The 17,393-nt window shown below is 41.7% G+C and overlaps 1 protein-coding gene across 1 annotated transcript in view; it reads left to right on the top strand.

Moving 5' to 3' along the window:
- The first annotated feature begins 1,467 nt into the window (after window positions 1-1,467).
- l1cama (L1 cell adhesion molecule, paralog a) overlaps window positions 1,468-17,393 on the top strand; it is a 37,025-nt gene continuing 21,099 nt past the window's right edge. Inside the window, exon 1 of the mRNA XM_037684486.1 lies at window positions 1,468-1,552. Coding sequence (XP_037540414.1) covers window positions 1,468-1,552 — 85 coding nt within the window. The remainder of the gene's footprint in view (window positions 1,553-17,393) is intronic.

Here is a 17,393-nt window from a genome sequence, read left to right as displayed (position 1 = left end):
AGGAAATGTTTTCAACACAAGTTAAAGGAAAAAACTGGTTGGAGTAAATGAAACCCCTATTGGCCCATTACTATGACCAATAAATAAATAAATAAATCAAATCCATGTAACATGATACTGATAGTAGTGTAACCAAAATTAATCAACCAAATCTATCAAAATTAATCAATCAATCCAAAAAAATGTGTTTTATTTTGTTAAAACAAGGAACACAGTTTGTTCCTTGTTTTTATCAGGCACCAGTGTAAATCTGTTGTGCAAAACAGAGATTTTGGTGAAGAATCACGTTTTTTCTCTGCAGAGAAAGATGTTGAACACAAATATAAGTTTGTTGCTTTGTGTCTACTAAAGTGGACAACTTTTTATTTAACGTGACCATATTTTAATCACAACTGCGCAAACAAAAGCTTTTTCTGCAGAAATGCAGTGTGAATCTCAAGAGCTAATGGACTTTACTTAAACCAGGTTAAAGCTAAAAGTAGTAAACAGTAGCTAAAAGCTAAAAGAAGCCGAACACTCACTAAGAAACTAAGAGGAGCAGGAAAAAAACGCTACCAAAGAGTTTGTAAAACAACTTAAATATAAAAGACAAAACAGCAAAAGGTTAGCTAAAAGTGAAAAGTAGCAAAATGCTAATTAAAAAAAAGCGAAAAGGCGCAAAACACTTGCTAAAAGTAGCTAAATGGTAGCTAGAAGCTAATAGCAAAACTGACACTGATTCGTGTTTGAAATTTTTACTCTTTAAAAATGAGCTTGTCCATGTTTGTCTGGTGAAAGTTGGTTGTTGCATTTTTCATAACGACATCGCTCTTAGTAAAAATGGTGTCTAAGAACTACCGGTAAATGTCACTGAGACAAAGAGTCCCCCCGTCCCTCTGCACCATCCTGCCCATTTAAAGACCCTGTTGAGAAGCTAATGGCCAGTTTGAGCAGATCTGATCCACAGAAGATCAGGACATTTGAGACTGACAAAAACATTTTTGGGAATTCTTTAAAACCCAAACAACTTTAAAAATTAGCGACTTTTAATCTGAAGCAAAACTGGCTCCGTCCCTGACGTCTCTGACCGCACTGTCGCTGTGTCAGAGCTCCATTCTAGTTTTCATCACATTTCACAGAGTGTTTCATTAAAGCAACATCACAGCATTTGTTTACTAATTTATTGATTTCTTTTCTAAGTGGCCAGCTACATTTTTAATGAAACTTGTGGGATTGGTAGTCTGCAGTACACTGCAGCTCTGCACCACTGTTGCTTCATGTTTTGCAGAACTGCTGAGGTTTGGACAGGCGTTTTCAGCTCTTTTCTTATCCATTATTAATCTGTGGAGTATGTATTTCTCTGTGTTCTCTTTAGAAACTGTAAATGTTTCTCACAATCCTTGTAAATCCTCTTATCTCTGCTCACTTTGTTTTTCCTTCTGCGAACAGATAATTTCACTAAAACAGTAGTTTGTGTTGCGGGGCGTCATGGCAGACGTTGACAGCGTGTGGTTCTCCAACATCAAGAAAGTTCTCCTGATAGGCCCTTTCATTCTGACACCAAAGAGTTATGGTCAAAGAGTTTTCTTTAGTTTTTATTCTCCCTGAAGAAATGGAGTGGATCACGATGTTCAGCCTGCAGGGATTTTAATGATCCAAGATTTTACTGATCAAACTAATGTTTCCTTGAACTTTAGAAAAATTTAACTTTAAAATGAGGAACTAGACTGATGATGCCTAAAGCTGCAGCTTCATTTGTTAAACTTTGGCCCTTATGGTCAGAAGAGCCGTCAGATGAAGTTTGTGGATGCAGTTGCGGGTGTTCGACACACACACACTTGCTCACACACTGAGTGTTATGACTGCAGCTAATGGCTTATTTATTTGGTGTGTTTACATTTAAGCATATTGATTTTGGATCCTTTGGCTCTTTCCTACTCTACAGCTGCACTTCATTTGAACTAACTATGACTCAAATAGATGGGGCACGAAGAACGAACACTCGAACTGACGCAGCATACTCCGATAGGTGATGTAAGAAAACAAGCTGTCTGTACTCGTCTGGCCTCGGTGTCGCTGTGTTGTTGTGACTGTAGGATCTGGCAGGCGGTTTTTAATCTGCTGTGTCAGCCATGATGCATTCATTAGAGTTGGATTACAGAGTGTGGGAAGGGATCACATTTGGAGTGGGTTGTAATCCCCATACAGCAGCCTAATTTAATCGCACCTACTGTGCCATCCTATTACACACTACACCCACCACATGCATGCAGGCGCTGGCTGGAGGAGAGGAAACAGGGGTCATACAAGGTTAAAACAGGGTAATGTGAGACGAAAGGCCTGAAGACAAAAAGGAGGATAATAGGAGCTTTAGAGAAACAAAAAAAAAAATTATTCTGAACAGCAGGAGAGAGATTCAAGTTCAAAGACATAAAAATGTAAAAGAAATGTCAAAAGATAGAAGTAAATTAGAAAGTGGTGCAAATAATACCAATTATTTGGAAGTGGGGCGGGCAGCACGGTGGCACAACTGGTAGAGCTGCTGCCTCTCAGCGAGCAGGTCCTTGGTTCAAACCCCGGTCCAGGGGCCTTTCTGGGTGGAGTTTGCATGTTCTCTCCGTGCATGCGTGGGTTTTCTCCGGGTGCTCCGGTTTCCTCCCACAGACCAAAAACATGCATGTTAGGCTGATTGGTAACTCTAAATTGTCCCTAGGTGTGAATGAGAGAGTGAATGGTTGTTTGTCTCATTTGTCTCTATGTGGTCCTGTGATGGACTTGCGACCCGTCCAGGGTGTACCCCGCCCCTCGCACAGTGATTGCTGGACATGGGCACCAGCAACCCCCGTGACCCAAAATGGAATAAACGGGTAAAAGATAATGGATGGATGGATGGATGGATGGAAGTGGGGCTTTGTAGGAAGGTTACTAACAGTTACCTTATCTGTTTTACATTTGAACAACCTCAGTTTGGAGAATTAACGTATTGTCCGGTGTATAAGTCACAGTTTTTTTGCATAGATGTGTCAGTCCTGCGATTTATACGCTGAAGCGTATATGTATATGTTTTTGTTCCATATTCATAACGCAATGTTTGACTGACGCTTTACATTTCTAAGAACTGCAATAGCGAGTCCTCCTGTGAGTGCTTGCTTCATTCAGCCGGTGCAGGTGGAGGAACGCTGGTGAGCTAGTGGCTCCGGCCGTGATGGATGGATGGATAGGTGGATGGATGGATGGATGGATGGCACCACGCTGCCAAGGCAAGATGAAGCTGCTTTGACTATTAAATAAATGCATACTAAACACGACAGGTCAGCAGTGACGCATAATAAATGAAGCAACTTAAATATGTTTTTTTCCTCTTCGTGATGCTTGTTTTGATTGATGCAACTTATGCTCCAGAAAATACAGTAGTTTAAATTTGACTCAGTTGAAAAACTTGTGGCTAAGCTGGGTGGATTGTTGCTCTTTTAATACAAATCTGACTTTAATCCTTCCACATCAGTTTGTGCAAACGTTGTTTTAGCTGTGTTGTTCCTGGGAAGAACGTCAAAATGTTTCTGAACGTATCAATGGGCAATGCAAAACTGACAGCTTTGTGAATATTCATGAAACAGCATTCACACAAACTGCTGTGATGTTTTAAAGATTTAAGCAGTTTTAAGACAGCAGGAATCCACTTTAATTTGTGCCTCACACAGATTAGCTGTTAGCTCGTCGCTCTGGTCAGAAATAAACCCTAATCCTCCAAACTGAGATCATTCAAAGAGTTATCTACAACAGGTAAGATAATAACTGTTCATAACCACCTTACATATAAAACACTTCAAAAGGTTTTCTCTTTCAGAAACCTGCTGCTTCAATCAGGTGTTTTATGACCTTTTGTAAAACATCCATGCATTGTACCAACATGCTCAGAGCTCCTGGAATATAATCCAAAAATAGCCTTTACTCTGCTAGAAAAGCCTTAGCTGTGGCAGCCATCTTGAAATGGTTTTAGACGTGCATCCACTGCTTCCTTTCTGGGAGTTTAATCAAATCAATTTGGTTGTTCAGGAGATATTTTGTTAACACTACAAAAAAAGCAGACACAAGCAAAAGCATTATCATTACTGCTTTCGTGTATGGGCGATGAAAACTACACCACCTCCTTCGTATCTGGCCAGTTTGCAAATTACTCATATTTCAGTAACACAGAACTTTACCGGTGAAGAACATTTTACAGAACGTCTCTTGTCTTTATAAGAATCTGTTCCTGTTCGCCTCTTTGGACTTGGTGTTTATAAATCTTTGAGAGTTCATTAAAATTAGTCGAGCTGCAAAAGGAGCTTCGCACAAACCCCAAGTTGCAACGACGAGAGTGTGCATTTTGTTTTAAAGGTCTGTTTACCTCTGCCATCACGCTCCGTGATGCAGACAACTGAGCGGTTGTTGTGACTAGACACGAAGGGGGTGCGTTCTCTTTCCTCCAATTCATTTTGGGAAATCATTTGTTGAGTTCGTTGTTGAGGACTTACTGATGTAGCGGTAAGCGTTAAGGAGACATGGGGTGAGGCTTGTTGATGTGAAGAAAAGATAAAAAGGGACAAACCCCAGGAGAAAACACGGGAGCAACAAGAGGAGAGAAAACAGAGCCGCTTTCATAAACAGGGTGGAGGGGATGAGGAGCAAACACAAAGCCCACCGAGCTGAACAAGCTGGAGAAAATAGGCAAAAAGGTCCGGATCTTGTTAATGAGCTTAACTAGATAATTATACACCAACGCTAAAGACTTCATCCTGCAGGCGTTGTGCAGGAGATGGGGCTGGAGAAGCAAAGAGCTCTGAGAGAATGAAAGCACTTTTCCTGTAAGCATCCTTTTAACAATCTTGATGGAACCATTAAAGTTTGATCCTGCTCACGGCAAAAGCAGGAAGTGTGCAGAGGTGGACAATATGTGGAGATAAAGGCGTGGAGGCTAAAGGCCAATCCTGAAGTGGATCAGATATGAGAAACACACATACCTTCAGAGTTTTATGATAGCTTCAATTTCAGTCCCAATTTATCCCAACATCCTCTCTTCCTTTTGAATTTATCTGTAAAGTTAACATTGCTTTGACAAGTATGTTGTGAAAAAAGTGGACAAAGAAGCATGAATGTTAGTGACAGGATTCTACCTGCACTGTCTATTCCCTGTGTTTTCAACCACCCGTCTCCACAAGTGTCAGGGAAACTGAATTTTTTTTTTTAATTCGGCGTGAATAAAGAAACAAAAGTCTTGTTGAAGCTTGTTTGTTTTGCTCGTAGCAGCTGGTGAGTTGCTGAAGTGCTGTGTGGGTGTCCTACATAGGAAGCGGCACATTCAGCATGTTTTAGACTTGGTTATATCACAGGACGGAGATGATTTAGATGTCTGCCTCTGCAGGGATTCAGTGTTCCAGAAAGTCATGTCTGGTTTGTTTTCTCCATGTGAAAACAAATATCTGTGCATGTTATATATGGAGCAATAAAGATTTGTGCGCTGGTGTTTGTTTGTCTGTACAGAGTGAATGTCTAACGTCAGGATATATAAAAATGTCTTTAATTCATACAATCTGACAGACATTGAGCTACAGTTTGAAATGACGATGTGTTAGCTGAGAGCATTCACATCACACACTTTGTGCGTGACGTCTCAGGATGACGCACAAGGCTGAACATGATGTTATTTTTACAATTTGTCTAAAACAGCTATGATTTCATGATTTCTTAGTCCAAACTTTTGGCATAAAAGATGGCTGGCCATATGTATTCCTTCAAGGAATTCTAGGTTTTTTAATGAAAAATGCCTTTTCATCAGCAGCTAGGTGTGAGCATCTGTGTGGGAGAGAACAGTAGATATGAAATGTCAAGAGTTCATTGGCTCAACTCTATGAAAATCTCATTTGGTCATTTAGCCGCAGGCAAAGGTCACCACTGTTTTCCTCGCATCTCCATGGCCCATCTCTCCGTTTCTGTTTTTCTGGGTCTCTCTCGCCGGAACTCGATACAAACCCTTTCTGTCGTCCGCCACAACTGAAGTAAAAAGTGTGGAGCAACGAATATACTGCCACAGCTGGGGCGTCTGTGTACAAGCAAAACCCTGAAAGGAAGAATATGGGAGAAATAAAAGCAGAGGAATAAATAGAAGAGCATTCTTACTACTTTTTTTTATCACTTCCCTCTGCAGATAATATAATATAGCTGCCACTTTCTTTAAATGCCTGACGGGAGATGACGCAGACTGATGCAGACACCGACGGGGTGGATCAGGTTGTGTATTTACACTCTTTCATATTTCGCCTCGCTGAAAATTGGAACACGCTGCAGAAAATGTCACGTCCTTGATCTCTCGCTCTTTTTTCCCACCACTACAGAGTGGTGCGTGGAGGGATTTGAGCTGCGTGGAGACATGCGGCGAGGAGGTGGTGGTGGGGTCTGCAGCAGAAATAGGGCTGTGAGCCTCAGATAACACAGCAGTGTTCGGCGTTGTTTGGCCCCTTTCCTCTGTTGGGGGGGGGGGGCAAGCTGCTGTGGCTGGAATGCATCTCGGCTGTGGACTCTACTGGTCCTGATTGGATTTAGTTACAAAGATGGCTTCCTGACGATAATGATGACAGATGTGATGGGAGCTAGTGAGCCACTTAGGTTGGAGGGACTGCATTTCCCCCCAGACTGACCTGTCCTCCTCCAGGTTCATAGAGTCTGATGGTAGAAGCTGATAAAGGCCTACCTGTAATTGCATTGTGGATTATCTTGGATCAGCAGTTGTAATGAGGATGTAGTGCAGCACAGATGTAGTCCGCCAGCATTTTTTTCTCGAGTGAAGAATCTTGCAGGAGAAGAGGAGGAAGTGGCATTACATACTAATAGCAAGAAGCAGTCGGCGGGGAGCAGGGCTGCGGTGAAAGATGGGAGCGCAAATAAAAGCTCGGCAAAGACGGCATTCAGGAAGGAGGAACTCTTTTAACTCTGCAGACATGAGAGGGAGAAAAGAGACAAGAGCGTAAAGAAGGGCTGGAGACACAGGAGACGAGGATGAAGGTAAAGAGGGGAGATATATGACAGAGTGAGGGAGAGGGGGTGAGGGGGCAGGGAGAGAAATATTTGCAGAGTGAGACTGAGCAGGAGTCAGGAGGTTGTCATGGTGATAGGGAGGTGAGGAAAGAGAAAGGAAGGCATCACCACACACACTCTCTCTCTCACACACACACACACACACACACACTGACACATGCTACAACAAACAAAGTGAATCATAACACTGACCCTGAACACACAGGTTGTGTGTACGAGTTAAACCGAGGTTATTAAGACGTAGAAGCTGAATGCAAACCTGGTTTCTCATGAGCTCTGCTGCTTTTCATCCTCAGACGGATACATTTGGATGGCAGGCAAATGTCCTTAAACTGACTCCTCTGACTTGATCATTATCCAAACCAGCAGTGTGTGTGTGTGTGTGTGTGTGTGTGTGTGTGTGTGTGTGTGTGTGTGTGTGTGCGTGTGCGCGTGCGTGTGTGTGTGTGTGTGTGTGTGTGTGAGTTGCCATATCTGAAATATCTTTGAAACAAGCTTCTGTAGAGACAGGAGAAACGTAAGGCGTTTTTTTAAATATAAATTGGACTCCTTCTTAACAAAGTGGATACACAGATAAAGGAGTTTAGAATGGCTAAAGTGTTCAAGGGCTCGTTCAGATGCTTTGAAGTGGAGTTCTGAGGAAAGATTATGAACATTAAGTATCTTACCTGTTGCAGAGAGCTCTTTGAAAAACCTCAGTTTGCAGAATTAGAGTTTAATTTGGACCAGATTGGCAAGTTAACAACTAGTCCAAGTTGTTTCAAGGCTTTGTTGACACAATGCTGTCTTCAAGTGAAGCTGCATAATTTCTGCTGCCTTTTGGCCACTCATGTACACAACAACAGCCGAAGTTTATTCAGACCCTGGATCTTTTTAATCCAGGTCTCGGAGAGGAGGTTTTTGGAAACCCAACATCTGTATTTAATCGTGCATGCACACTACGGACAGCTGTAAAGGAAAAGAACAATGATGTTTGTTCTACTCACCCTTTTCTACCTGTAGGAGCAACCCAACCTCACCTTCGGTCCCTACGAACTTTTTGCGTATTCCCCGTTTTGCATGTAACTGTTTTCATACTCGAGACTGAAGTGTCTGTGCACATGCTGGTGTTGCTGCAAAAATCACGGCACCAGCTAATGACTCAGGATGGAAACTGCGGTGTATCAAAAGAGTACAGCACAATCTATGAGCAACGTTTCCACCATCAGATGTAAACAGGAGAGCAGCAATCCACATTGGTCTTGGCCTTACTCTGAGTAGCCATGAACTCGGACTGCAAAATTCAAAACAAGACAAAGTGACTCACCATTGCAGAGTGAGAAGAGAGAAAGAAAAGCGCTGAAGAGGTGCAAAGTGCAAGTACAGCAAGAAAAACATATTGGACAAAAATCAAGTCAATAAAATTGCTTATGCAAAAACATAACACATATTTAAATTGTGGGTGTAATTGTGTTTAAATTGCTTGAAGGTGAAGCTGATTTGATTACAGTACACTTGATAAAGCTCATTTCATTTTGTATTTTAGAAAGAGCACTAAAAATATCATCAATTTTATGTTCAGTTCTTTTCTCTCGTTTTTTCCTGCACACTGTGTCTCACCTCCCACTCAGTTTCTGATCCATATAGGCTGCTTTAAATTGTGCTTGAATGTTACATCTTTGTTATCCACCTTGCCTTTATTAAACCAGGAGCACTTAAAGAGAAGTGCTGCTCTTTGCAAATTTGGACAAAGTTAATGAAATTGGAAATATGCTGTCTTTGTCAGTTAAACACTGTAAGAGATGCCAATTCTGTGCGTCATTTACCATATCACTAACTTTTTAAAATATTTGATTAAAGGTCAGTTTTTCTTTAAGATTTGCATGAACAATAGATAGTTTATTTTTATTTGCAAATGTTCTCTCTCTTGCATGGCTTTGACGATGAAGCTGTTAGTTTGTGTTGACTGGCAGGAACAAATGCATCGTCTGTGTGTTTCCATTAATTTTGTAATTACATGTGTGATACCAGCATGTCTCTACAAGTCCAAGAAAATGAGATCAAAAAGAAATCGAGCCATTTTCTAAGAGTTGTTAAGCCATCGAGGCCCTCGATGCAAATGAGTTACCAAAGGACTGATTGACCTTGGCCTTTCAGAATCTCATTTCTCTGGAGTGGTGAAAAGATGGGATTACGTCCAACAGCAGAAATACTTAAAAATTATCGTCTGAGGCAGAGGACAAGATTCATTCAGCAAAGTTTGCTGGAGAAATAACCTCTTGGATTTGCGATGTTGTATAATAAAAGTAAAATTTATTACGTTACCTCTTCTCTAACACGTTTGATTACTCGCCACCAAAAACACAAGGACAACATCTATAACTGCTTAACTTTTGAGGTCAGACAGATTCAAGATGGCTGCCACAGCCAAGCAGCCTTAGAAAACACCAAAATGCTATTACTCAGTCAGTTTTACAAATATTGAGCTAAAACATATTGTCATGGTAGAGACACATTCTCCAAACACTACACACTTAAACTTTGGTATTATCTGTTGGTGCCAACAATGCCTGTTAGCAAAACATCTCATGAACCAATGAAAGAGTCAGTCAAGTTCATGATGGTGGTTGCAGCTAACCTACATTAGCAAACGCATCTTGAGCTTCCCCTCTGTGCGACAGTTAAGGCTGTTTCTCTTCTATTCTATGTCGATGGCTATAACGTTGCCAGTTTTACTGATATCGAGCTAAAGTTTGATGTGGTAGTAGTTGAGCGCCATCCTCAACACTCCAAGCACTGATACAAGACTTTACAGTGTCACGTGAGATCTATCATTCACAAGGTTTGACAAAAATGGCTCCAGTTCGGCTCCTTCTCCTCTTAAGATGATCTTGGTCCAAACTTTTCCATGAAAGGTGGTGAGCGATGTGCCTTTGATTCTTTGGGACGTTTTCTCAATTGTCTTTTTGTTGTGTTAGAGGCCAAATATCCCCCCCCCCCCCACACACACACACACACCACCACCACCACCACCACCCACACACACACACCCTGCCCCTCCCGTCAGGTTGTGGCATGCCTGTTTTCCCCACAGAGGGAACTTCGTGTCTTTGCATGTCACACGAGTGGCTGGCAGCTGTGTCCTGCAGCGCTGTGTGGACCACTTATCACCTGACCCAAGGGACGACCCCACCCCCCCGCCTCCAGCATGGCTGCATGCACTGCCCCTCTTTGAACACCTTCAACCTCCCCCCACATGCACACCTCACTTGATGTGACCCAGACATGAACACAAGTGCACACGTATGCTTCCTTTCATACTTGAAGCTAATCTGAAAGCACAGCCGCCCTCTCTGTGCAGCTTCAGTCTCAGGTTATAAGAGCTGACTTGAATAACAATTTAACCTATATATTTTTTTTAAACTAGCCATGTAAACTCTGATGGTTCCTCTTGAAGAGGATTTTCTTCGTTAAAACATTTAACATAACTTGGATGACAGCAAATCTGGATTTAAAATAAAATAACATCACGTCAAATAAACTGCTGGCGTTACAATCAGGGAATATTTATGCTTAAACACATGTCATAAAGATCATTCATTGTACTTTTCCCACACATGCACACGAACAGAGTATGTTTTTTCAGGTCATGATGACCGACCACTTCCTTAGACCCTCTGGAGAATCTCACTCTTCCAGAAATATAAAATAAACCACATGCACCTTTCTTCGAGACAAACTCTCGTCTCACAGCTAAAAGTGCTTTCCTTCAGCTTTGGTAGAGCGTCAGTGGTGGCTTTCTCTCTGCTCCTGTTTCTGTTTGTGCTTCTGCATCTGATTTGTCATCTCCAGCTGCGTTAAGCTGCTGCATCTTGTTTCAGGGCAAACACTGGCAGGCACTATACTGATGTCGGCTTATTTTTACTGGCTCCGCTTTGATCCCCAAAGGCTTTACTGGTTCACACATTTAAAAGAACCCCCCCTCTTTTTCTTTTTTCATCTGTCTGATCTAGTCTAATTTCTCTCTCTGAGGAACAAATGTCTGCGCACAAACATGTTTACTGAAGTGTCCTCGCTCAGCCACACTTCCAGACAGCACGAAGCAGAGAGAAAGTGAAGGTCAAAACTAACGTCAAAATAAATACAAGTTAAAATGTATCGGTTCCAGAGGAAGAGGAGAAAAGGGGAGAGGCTGTCTGCAGGAGATAAAAAAAGAGAAAGTAAAAACTGTGTGAGAGAGAGAGAGCAGGAGGGATGAAAGGAAGCATGGAGGGATCCAGAGAGAAGGTCACTCCTAATAGCTCTTCCATGTAATTTCATAACGTCATGATTGCCTTCTTTAGTTGAGCTAACACCATTAACTACCTCCAGAGATGCTTTACTGCTGATTTATTCTGCATCTTATAGATTTTGTCTTATGTCTGAAGATGTGTATTATTTGTGGGGGTGTTTTTGCATGCATCACATTTTTTAATGTTCTACACGACACTCGGGGTGTGTCTGTAATTAGCGTGCTCTTTGCTGCAGGCACCAAATCTGAAGGATGATGCTGCTAATGAATGAAATGACACCTACAGGAAAGAGTGCAAGCAGCGCAATGAGAGTTTGTGTTTGGGAGGGTAAACATAGGAACAGATGATGTGTTTATTATTTTGTGTTCAAAAATGAAAGTTCGATTTAGGTTCTCGTTACTGGTTGAGTCGCTTTGACGTGTTTTCCACAGAGGCCCTAAGCTGCAAAATATGACAACTTTTAAAACTGCGAGAACATTCTAAACAAACAATTCTTCAAAAAAAAAAAACAGCAAACGTGAACACGCAGCAAGATTTTTGTAAACAACATAAGTAATAAAAAGGGCAACAACACAACAAAGCAGAAAACACAGCAACAATCAGTTTGTATTGTCACCCACTGCCATGAAAGGTGGGGAACGAGGTAACTATATGTGTTTGTCCTTTTGTAAGCAAAATATCTACTGAAAATGTGCACGGATTTTAGTTAAACTCTTAGTGAGTAAATTTTGAATGAACATCGATAATTCAGATTTGGGGTCAAGCTAATTCAAGATGGCTGCCACAGCTAATGACATTAGCAAACACATGAATGTCTTTACCTCAAGCCGGATCGTGAGGTAAAATTTGGTGTAGCTGAGAGTCATCCCAGGATGCTTCACATGCTAATGGGTTTGTGAAATTTTCATCCATCCATCCATCCATCCATCCATCCATCCATCCATCCATCCATCCATCCATCCATCCATCCATCCATCCATCCATCCATCCATTATCTTTACTCACTTCTTCCATTTTGGGTCATGGGGGTCACTGGTGCCCATGTCCAGCCAACACTGTGCGAGGGACAGGGGACACCCTGGACAGGTCTCCAGTCCATCACAGGGACACATAGAGACAAACGAGACAAACAACCATTCACTCTCAGTTACCACTCAGCCTAACATGCATGCTTTTGGTCTGTGGGAGGAAACCGGAAAAAACCCACGCATGCACGGAGCGTACATGTAAACTCCATCCAGAAAGGTCCTGGGCTGGGATTTGAACCAGTGACTTTCTCGCTGAGAGGCAACAGCTCTACCAACTGCACCATCGTGCTGCCCGTGAAATTATTTGTCACATTCTTTAATTTATTTTCATAAATATTGCCCTTTTTTCGTTAAATTTAAAGCGTTGGGCAAATACCATAACATTTACAAGAAAATCTGCATTTCTTGCCAAAATGCAGCATGAATGCTGAAAGCTAAATGAGTTTGCTCACATTAATTCAATAAGCTGAAACTGAGTTGTTCAAGCTAAAATATGAGTACTAGATTAAAGCTGAAGGAAGAAAATGAAAGCAAAAAGCCAAAATGCTAGCTAAAAGCATCAACAGATTAGCTAGAAGCTAATTGTAGCTGAAGCTAGTTGGACAATAAAAGTATCAAAAGTCTGTCTCAAAGCTAAAACAAGCAAAAACCTAACTAAAAACTCAAAGTAGCAAAACTAAAATAGCAGGATGTAAAAGTTGCATAAGTAGATAAAAGCAGTTTTAAAAAAGTTTTTAAGCAAATTGAAAATACCTCAGTGTGCTTGTACGGTGAAAATTTAAGTTGAATATTTTGAGTAATATAGAAGCAACACTCATCTATTGAGTTGAAAGTTTTCAGATATGAATGGCTATAGCCTAAAGTTTACTGAAGTAGGTAGATTGCAATAAATTTGTAGAAAAGTAAAAAAAGAGGAAAAAAAATATTGTAAATGCTGAATCAGCGTTCATATGGGTCAAAGTTTAAAATGTTGTTTTGCTTCATTTCAATGTTTGATTCAGGAATTTTGATATAATAAATAGATATCCATAAGCCATGTGAAGTTCTCATTGATCCAGTGATCATCCATCCATCTTCCACCTCTCGTCCATAATCAGGTCAAGGGAGCAACAGGTCCAAAAGAGGAACCCAGACATCCATCGTCCTGGTGACACTCTCCAGCTCCTCCTGGGGATTCCAAGATGCGTCCAGGTTCTCATTCTTTGTGTGGCAATCCATACCTCATGATTGTAGGGTTGGAGCATAAACAAACTAATAAATTAAGCACTTTGCCTTTTGACCGACAGACCGAAGCAACATCCTCATTACTGAGGAAGTGGCCCTGATCTGTCCATTCTCTTGCTCCATCCCTCATGAAAAGGACTCTATTTATCTATGTCATTAAAAAAAAAAAAATCAAATCAACAATCAGTATTCTACACACCTGGTCTTTTCTGTTCAAGTTTCTTTTTCCTTATTAAATCTGTGCGTCTTTATTTCCTGTGGGGAAAAAAAGGACCCAACGTTCAGACTGACCATAAACAATTTGCCTTATCAGCTGTGGACTGAAGTGAGCAGCCAACATGTTGGAGGCAGAGAGCGCTGGAGGCAGCACTCCATCTGCAACACTGGCTCCATTAGCCGACAAGTCAGATTAGCTGACCTGCTGACACACACGGTGATCTCCACTGATATGCACAGTCACACGCATGAACACACACACACAGAGGAAATCTGATACTCTTACAAGGGTTTAACACCCTAAATTGATCATTACAGACCCTTTACTGGTCAGTGATCTCTTTCTAGATTTTATGTCCCACTTACTTCCCTTTGTTTCAACTTTCTATGAAATTTTTAAACTTTTTGTTTACGACTTTGTTGTTGACCCCCTCTCAGATCTCCCACCGGTGTTGTCCTTTCTTTTTCTTGTTTGTCTTCTCTCTTTAATCCGACGCTCCATCCATTTCTGCCGTCTTTCTCCACCCTTCGCTGTTGTCTTAATGAGTCCACTCTTTTTCATCTTCAATTATTTACATATTTTTCTCCCCATGCATTGTGCCAAGAGGAAAAGTCTTGATAAATAAGTCAAACCAGAGCTTTTTTTTTGCTTTTGTATCTTGTGTTTGGTGTGTTTATTGGCGTACATCACGGAGAGAGTCAGTCAGTCCTCATTTTGCATTCTAACATTCAGTTGGACACATCTTTAAATTATAAACCATTAAAAAAAAACTCTCCATGTTAGGTTAAGTGGGTATAAGCAGTGTGGACATAAAAACGATATTTGCACGGATGCATGAATGTGTGTGAATGTCTGAGGACGACCAGTTTGCTCCGGCACATGGAAGTGTGTGTACGTGTCTGCGCATTTGTAAGTGATACCGCAAACCTGTTAGTGACCGTGTGTGAATAACTGAATTTGTATGGACAACAGGAAAAGGAGTGGGTGGGAGGGGTGTGGATGCTGTTTGGAAACTGTGTTGTCATGGCAACCAAGACGATAAAAGGAGTGGGTGTTTGCCCTCACGGCTCTTTCCACAACCTTTATTTTGTTCATCTTTGTGCCTCTCCGATATTAACCCCTAACCTCTGTTCAAACAGCACTGATGGCGCTCACTGAAGGCGTGGACTCATCAAAATGAGGGACAGACTATGAGGTGTGCTTTCTTATAGCTGTATTTGGCTCTGATGGGCGTTGCATAGTATCTAACCAAAGCTTATGCTAATAGCAGTACATGTATTGACGAATGTGCCATCTGTGTTCCCTGACTTTTGATAAGCTGTAGCTCCTGTCGATTTTTACTGCAGGCAAATTTCCATTTAGGGTTGAGCACGCATCACCAGTCTATAAACCCATGTAGCTTGGCCTTTTGTACAAAGACTATCAGCATGAGGGTGATACAGATATCCCACTGAGCTACTCTGCAAAGAAGCATTTTCCATTAAAGTTGCAACTATTGAATTAGGCAACCGCGCTGCCTTTTTGTCCAAGCCAGAGTGCTACCACATCAGTTTATTAAAATGACGGCGAGTGAAGCGAGTTTGAAATGGATGAAATGGATTCTTTAAACGATTGGTGAGGAAAGGAAGATACCTCTTTGTGTCATACGCAGAGCGGGTTGACAGAACAATGGGGTAGTCATTCTTTTAAGCAAGAACACTTTCACAAAATGCAGGAAAAACTGGAGTTATCTTCACTGCAGTGACTGATGCAGTGTTACAGTTGTGACGCGGAGCGGAAAACAGGTAGTCAGTTATTTCACGTGATCTGTAGTATTTTTCTTCTGAGGCAAAAAAAAAGTGGGCCTGAGACGTCTCACTGCAACAGGCTCATGTATTAAGTATGACCCTTTGCAGAAAGAGGTAGAAAGGAGGTTGAATATGAGGAAATCAGACAGCCACACTAAAAACAGAGCCGTACGGATGGTCAGCACCAAACACAGAGGTCGGATCAAATGAATTATACATTTGGGTGAATTCAGAGCAAATAGTGCTGAAAGGAAGAGGATTTTTATGAATAATTCACTCTATAGCATGCCTGATCATAATCCTCCAATCAGCATCACCTTGTTCCTCAAACACTGACCCTCACTCCGTCCTACACTCTCTATCCATCCACCTCATGTTTTTTTTAATCTAAATCACTCCATCCTTCCAGAATCTCTCCATCCGTCTCCCTTTTCATCTGATGCTTCTTCAGATGGACCCTGAGGGTAGAGGAGGTGATTAAGGGGGCACATGTTCATTTATTTTTCTCCCCCTCTCCTTCTGTCCTGCATCCTCTCCCTCCTACACATCTTCACAGTTGGAGGTGGTTAATATTTAAAAGCAAGGCATGACACAAGGCCTGCACGCATGTTTGAACACACACACACAAACACACACACTGGAATCCAGTCACATCGGATCAAAGTAGCTTTCAATGTATTTACATTTACATAATCTGTGATGTAGAGAGGAAATATGCTGGTGGCTCACATGTGCGTGTGAGGATATGAATCAAACAGTGTGTGAGGGAGTGTGTGTGTGGGCGGTTGTCATGACGGGAATCAGAACATGTGTGAAACTCAGGACATGATTAGACTTTTGATGCTTGATCTTGCATTTTTACTCCACCTTCTCCTCAGACAAGAGAACCTATTAAGCACTCGGAGGGCTCGGCACCGCCCAACATGTCAACTTTATGCTAATTACAACATTTTGTCAAAGAAGGAAGGGTGTAATTTTCTTTCTAAGGGATGGTAGTGACAGTACCCTTTGCATTGTAGCAGTTACTCTTAGAAAATGACCGCAGCACTAACTGCGTAATGTCTGGGTTACTTATGATGTGGGCTGCTTTCTAAGAAAAATGCTTAAAAGCAAAAATGTATAAACGTTTGACAGATCTGCAAAATGGTCTTGGTCCATTTGGCTTGTTTCAAATGCAGCAAATTTTCCGCCGTTTGGCTTTCTTGTAATATCAAAATCAAAATCAGAAGAAACTGCCACGCCTTCACATCTCAACGCATCTACTCTCACTCCACAATCTTCCTGTGACTGAACAATTTCTAATGGCATCGGTTGATGTTCCAGTGGTGATAATAGTTTTTAAAAGCACTTAGAAACCTTGTCATGTCACCTCAGCCCAGCTCTAAGCAGCCATTCCATGCATGACCTTTGACCTCTGTTCAGTGAAGCAGGTAACTGCGCTGAGATTGGATCATTGACGACTGCACGGCAGTGACCCAGAAGAAGAGAAATCCGGTGTCTGCTTCAATGTCAGTCTCTCACCCCTGTGATAATGGAGTGGCCTCTTGGCTCCATGCCTCGCACACAGCTTGGTAGTTCTTTATTCACGTGTGTGTGCGTGTGTGTGTCTGTGTGTGTGTGTCACAGGTCACTTCTGTCTGGGCATTCAGCCTGTTTGGGTGGTTTGGAAGGTTTGGTTGTTGCTTGACAACTTTTAAGATTTTCTTTCCACATCGTTATTTCTTCCCCGTCCTAACCCCATTATAGTGTTCTCCTTTACTGCTCCTTCTAATAATATTACTCAAATATTCTCTAGTAAAGTCAGTCTCTCTCC

The sequence above is a fragment of the Nematolebias whitei genome, chromosome 11 (genome assembly GCF_014905685.2).
Source record: "Nematolebias whitei isolate Nwh7 chromosome 11, NemWhi1, whole genome shotgun sequence".
NCBI classification, from domain to species: domain Eukaryota; kingdom Metazoa; phylum Chordata; class Actinopteri; order Cyprinodontiformes; family Rivulidae; genus Nematolebias; species Nematolebias whitei.
This window is presented reverse-complemented; position numbering and strand designations above follow the sequence as displayed.